The sequence below is a fragment of the Octodon degus genome, unplaced genomic scaffold (assembly GCF_000260255.1).
Source record: "Octodon degus isolate 3935 unplaced genomic scaffold, OctDeg1.0 scaffold00083, whole genome shotgun sequence".
Classification (NCBI taxonomy): Eukaryota; Metazoa; Chordata; class Mammalia; order Rodentia; family Octodontidae; genus Octodon; species Octodon degus.
In genome coordinates this window covers 11110069-11114847 of record NW_004524659.1, presented here as the reverse complement: position 1 = coordinate 11114847, position 4779 = coordinate 11110069, and the positions used below count along the sequence as shown (strand labels likewise).

General features: G+C 48.0%; 1 protein-coding gene across 1 annotated transcript in view; it reads left to right on the top strand.

Moving 5' to 3' along the window:
- Positions 1-4510: 4510 nt before the first annotated feature.
- Positions 4511-4779, top strand: part of LOC101577060 (F-box only protein 27-like) — a 5242-nt gene continuing 4973 nt past the window's right edge. Inside the window, exon 1 of the mRNA XM_023721461.1 lies at positions 4511-4667. Coding sequence (XP_023577229.1) covers positions 4511-4667 — 157 coding nt within the window. The remainder of the gene's footprint in view (positions 4668-4779) is intronic.

Below are 4779 nucleotides of genomic sequence, written 5' to 3'. Positions count from 1 at the left end.
AGAGATGGCTCAGTGGGCTAAGTGCCTGCCTAGGCAAGCGCAAGGACTGGGGTTCAATCCCTGGTACCACATGCCATGCAGACCCCACCCCCAAGCCAGCCACCAAACCAGGCATGATGGTGCAGGCCTATAATCTCACCACTGGAGAGGCTGAGACAGGAGGATCACTATGCGTCTAAGCTGCATAGTGAGACCCTGTACAAAGTACATAAAAAGAATTTTTCCTTTTTACCCAATAAACTGTTTTTTTGGTACTTGGCAGTAAACTCACTCCCTGCAGCTTGACAGACAGGTGCTGTGCTACTGAGCTATATTCCCAGTCCCCAATAAATTTTCTTATGTACATCTCGAAAAACTTTTTCTTGGGCCAGGGAGATGGCTCAGTGGAATAAGCACTTGCCTGGCAAGTGCAAGGACCAAAGTTCAATCTCCGGTTCTGCCAACAAAAAAAAAAAAAAAAAAGAGAAAGACTTTTTCCTGTGACAGATATCAGCAAAAATGTAGCTTCCCCTGTGCTGGGTGAATCAAAAGTTTCCCTCCCTGCCTGGGGGAACTGCCCTGGACGTGATCCAGTGATAGTAGGGCCTCCTGGAGCCCACCCTTATGTTTCTCTTTTCAGATTACAGCATGACATATAATTCCAGGAATTAGCAAGGATTGCCTCTGGCGAGCAGAGTGGGGACTAGGAATGCAGGCTACATTCTCAGTGTCTGCCATTTTGTCCTATTTGAATTTCTAAAACTTTTTTAAAAACCATTTTTGTTTTTTCTTCCTTTTTTTTTTTTTTTGACACTGGAAATTGAACTCAGGATCTTTAGCTTGTCATGCAGGCACTGTGTCACTGAGCTATATTCCCTGCCTTGGCCTTAATTTTTTGAGCAGGAACTTCCTATGTGTTCAGGATGGGCTTGAACTCACTATATAGCCCACGCTGGCCTGGAACTCAAGACAACTTTCTTGCCTCTGCCTTCTGAATGCTGGAGATACAGGTATGTGCCGCCATGCCCAGAGAGAAATCATTTAAAAAACAAAAAAGTCATATAAACTGCTTATGGTGGCTCATGCCCACAGTCCCAACACTTGGGCCACTATTTATTGTATAATAGACATTGGGAAATGGGAAGAAAATGTTTAAATGAGAAGAAGAACAAAGGAGGGCAGGGAGAAGAGGGGAAAAAGGACAAGAAAAAACAAGGAAAAGGTGGAAACAAGCTCTTATGGTTTGGGTCTAGTTGTCCTCCCTAAGGCTCATGAAGCTCTAGGGCCATGGGCTTCCAGACTCTGTGATAAAGTCAAGATCTAATGCTGAGATTATAGGCCTGAGTGCTGCTGGGATTAGGAGCGTGAGCCCTGCACCCAGCCTGGGGCGGACAGCCTGAGAGCAATATAAGGAAGGGGGAGAGGCTTGCTGGCTGCTGCTGCCGCCGCTGCTCCTCCCTTCTGCTCTCACTGTTTTGCTGGTGGAGCCAGCTGAGGATGGACTGAAACCTCCACGAACTGTGAGCTAAATAACCTTTCCTTCCTTCATTTTGGGTGTCGGGTATTTTGCCTCAGAAATGAGAAAAAAGGAACTGAGATGCAAGCTTTTATAAATGAGGGGAAGAGAGACTGAAGGGAGGGGAAGGTAATGGGGGAAAAAAGAAGCAACAAGATACAGCATGTATAGGTAGAAATGCCCTGTGATGAATCTTATCATCACATATACCTAAAATGTACCAAAAAAATAAAATAAAATAAAATAAAAAACAGCTGGGTGTGACACATGCCTATAATCCCAGCACGAGGTAGGCTAAGGCAAAAAGATTGCCACAAGTTTGAGGAGAGCCTGAGCTAGTTTGAGTTCAACACTAGACTGAATTATAGACCAAGATCTTGTTTCAATAAATAAATAAATAAATAAATAAATGCACAGGGGAGGCCCAGTAGGAGCAGGTAGATGTGCCCAGAAAGGAAACCACATGGGCAGGAGGTAAGGGTTGGAGCTGAGCAGTGACTCCTCCAACCTTTTCTTAGATATGTCAGAGAATCTTGGCAGTAAAGTTTACTGAAAATGTATTGAGAAGAAAGGACGTCAGTGCCTGAGTCAGTCCATCAGCCAGAACTCGGGGTCTCCTCCTCTGCATCCACCTGGCTGACAAAGGGACTCCCACCATTAGGTGACATCCTCACTTGCACACACCGAAGCTGGGACTTGGGACATAAGAAAGGAAGAATAGGAAAGGCTTGTTGAGAGAAAGCCCCTAATAGAGGGGAGCGGGTGTGGAAAGAGAGCTGCCACCACCCCGACTCCTGGTCAAGCATATTTTCTACAGCAGAGTCACAAGCTGGCCAGCTGTGGGGCAAACTACAATCCGCCTGGAGGATTACAGTGCAGCTACTTAGCTAGTGCTGGCCCGAGAGGGAATCCAGCGGGTAGCACAGGTAGGTACATGCACCTCGTGACCTCAGCCTATCTGTAACTTCCAACTAGAAAGAACAAAGGCATAGCTGTGAAGAGAGCAAGGGCAGCCGTGTGTGCTGGTCACCATCCCTAGGTCTGATGCTTGTCTTGGCCCACAGGACAGGGCAGTGTTAATTCCAGTAAAATCCAAGCTGCTGTTTGTCTACAGCGAGTGCTGAAGGCCTGGCCCTCTTCAGATCCACTGCAGCCCCAATCTTTGTGGGTCTCCCATTCTGCACTGACTCCCTAGAGGGCCCCACCCCTCTCTGCCTGCCCAGTAACTTCTGTCTCATCCAGCTGTCTAGAGTCCCATTCCCCTCCCCTGCTGGGTTTCCTAACTTGAATTCTTTCTCAAACACCCTACAGTTCACTTCTTAAGCCCTGTTCATCATGGCTCATGTGCCTTACAGTGTGTTAATGCTTATTCTCTAAAAATTTATTTTATTCTTTCCCACATTTGTGGAAAGGAGTGAAGGTAGCAAGAAGACTTATTATTTACTTATTTATTTATTATAGTACTGAGAATCCAACTCAGGGCCTTCACAGTGAACTACAGCCCCTACCTTTTATTTTATTATTTCTTTTATTTTTCAGGCAGGGTTTCTAAATTGCTAAATTGCTTAGGCTAGTCTTAAATTTGCCATGCCCCTGCCTCAGCATTCCAGAGTGTGGGATTACCAGCATATGCCTCTGTATTCCGACATAAATTCTATTTTTGTTTCTGCAACATTACCAATTTGTTTTTTGGGTTTTTTTGTTTGTTTGTTTTTGTTTTTGTTTTTTGGTCGGCTCAGCCTAACCTGAGGGCTGAGCTGGCAAGGCATGTGGTGCCGGGGGTTGGGATCAAACCAAACCAAGGTCTCCTGCGCCTGCCTAAGCTTGCCTAAGCAGGCACTTTACACCGTTGAGTTATCTCGCCAACCCATCAAATTTGATTCTTATCTCCTCTATCACATCTCTCCACACAGAAGGCAAGTTCCTAGTGGGCAGCGATATATGCCAGGATCTGTTGGTGGATATTTAAAATGATGAATGGCACACTTTCTATATTCTTACCACGCAGAGCTAACATACAGTCTAAAAGCGAGGGTTCTGCAGTAGAATGGCTGAGTTCAAATCCTAATTCTGCTATCAATAGCTGTGTAACACTGGGCAAATCATTTGGCCTCTCTATCCGGGGTTTTCTCAGGGGCACAGGGGGATGGGTGAAGGGCCTTGCCTATGACATTGCTTGGCTGCCCCATCTTAAGAGGTGATGGGGTGGAGGAGATGGCTCAGTAGAAAAAGTGCTTGCCTGGCAAGCACAAGGACCTGACTCCGCCAAAACAAAACAAAAAAAGAATCTTTCCACCAATTACCAGTGTGACCTTTGCCTGATGGGAGTGGTTGATGGGTGCCTCACACCTCCTTGTAAGACCTAAGACCCTTGTTCTGAGCCAGCAGAGACCCAGAGGCGTGGAGGTGAGATGTTTGCCCCAGACGAAAAGGAGGTGGGATCTGGAGAGGCAGAAGGCACCAGGAGGGAAGGAGCCGCGTTGCGACAGCCAATGCCCATGGTGTTGATGGTCCCGCTATACAGACGTTGGAGAAGAGCATGGGAAGAGATCGATGATAACCAAGGTCAGGACGGGTCGCCACAGGAGCAGAGCTAGGGAGCCGGGGTTGGTGGGCGGTGGTGGCTGCAAGTGCAGGGATGGCGGCCGGCGGGCAGAGCTGTCCAGTGGAGAGGAGGGGGAAGGCAGCAGGCTCACAAAGGCCTGAGTTCAATCCCTGTTCCGCCAAAAAAAAAAAAAAAAAAGAAAGAAAGAAAAAAAAGAAAAGAAGAAAAGAAAAAAAGAAAAGAGGTGATAAGAATCTTTCCACTTGGGGCTGGGGGGGGGGGATGGCTCGGTGGATAAGCGCTTCCAGGTTCAATCTCTGGATTCCGCCAAAACAAAACAAAAGAATCTTTCCACCAGTTACCCCTGTGGCTTTCGCCTGATGGGAGTGGTTGATGGGTGCCTCACACCTCCCTGTAAGACCTAAGACCCTTGTTCTGAGCCAGCAGAGACCCAGAGGCATGGAGGCGAGATGTTTGCCCCAGACGAAAAGGAGGTGGGATCTGGAGAGGCAGAAGGCATCTGGAGGGAAGAAGCCGTGTTGCGACGGCCATTGCCCAAGGCGTTGACGGTCCCCCCACTATGGAGACGTCGGAGAAGAGCATACGGACAGACCAAAGATAAGCAAGGTCAGGACCGGTCGCCACAGGAGCAGAGCTAGGGAGCCGGGGTTGGGGAGCGGTGGTGACTGCAAGTGCAAGGATGGCGGCCGGCGGGCAGAGCTGTCCAGTGGAGAGGAGG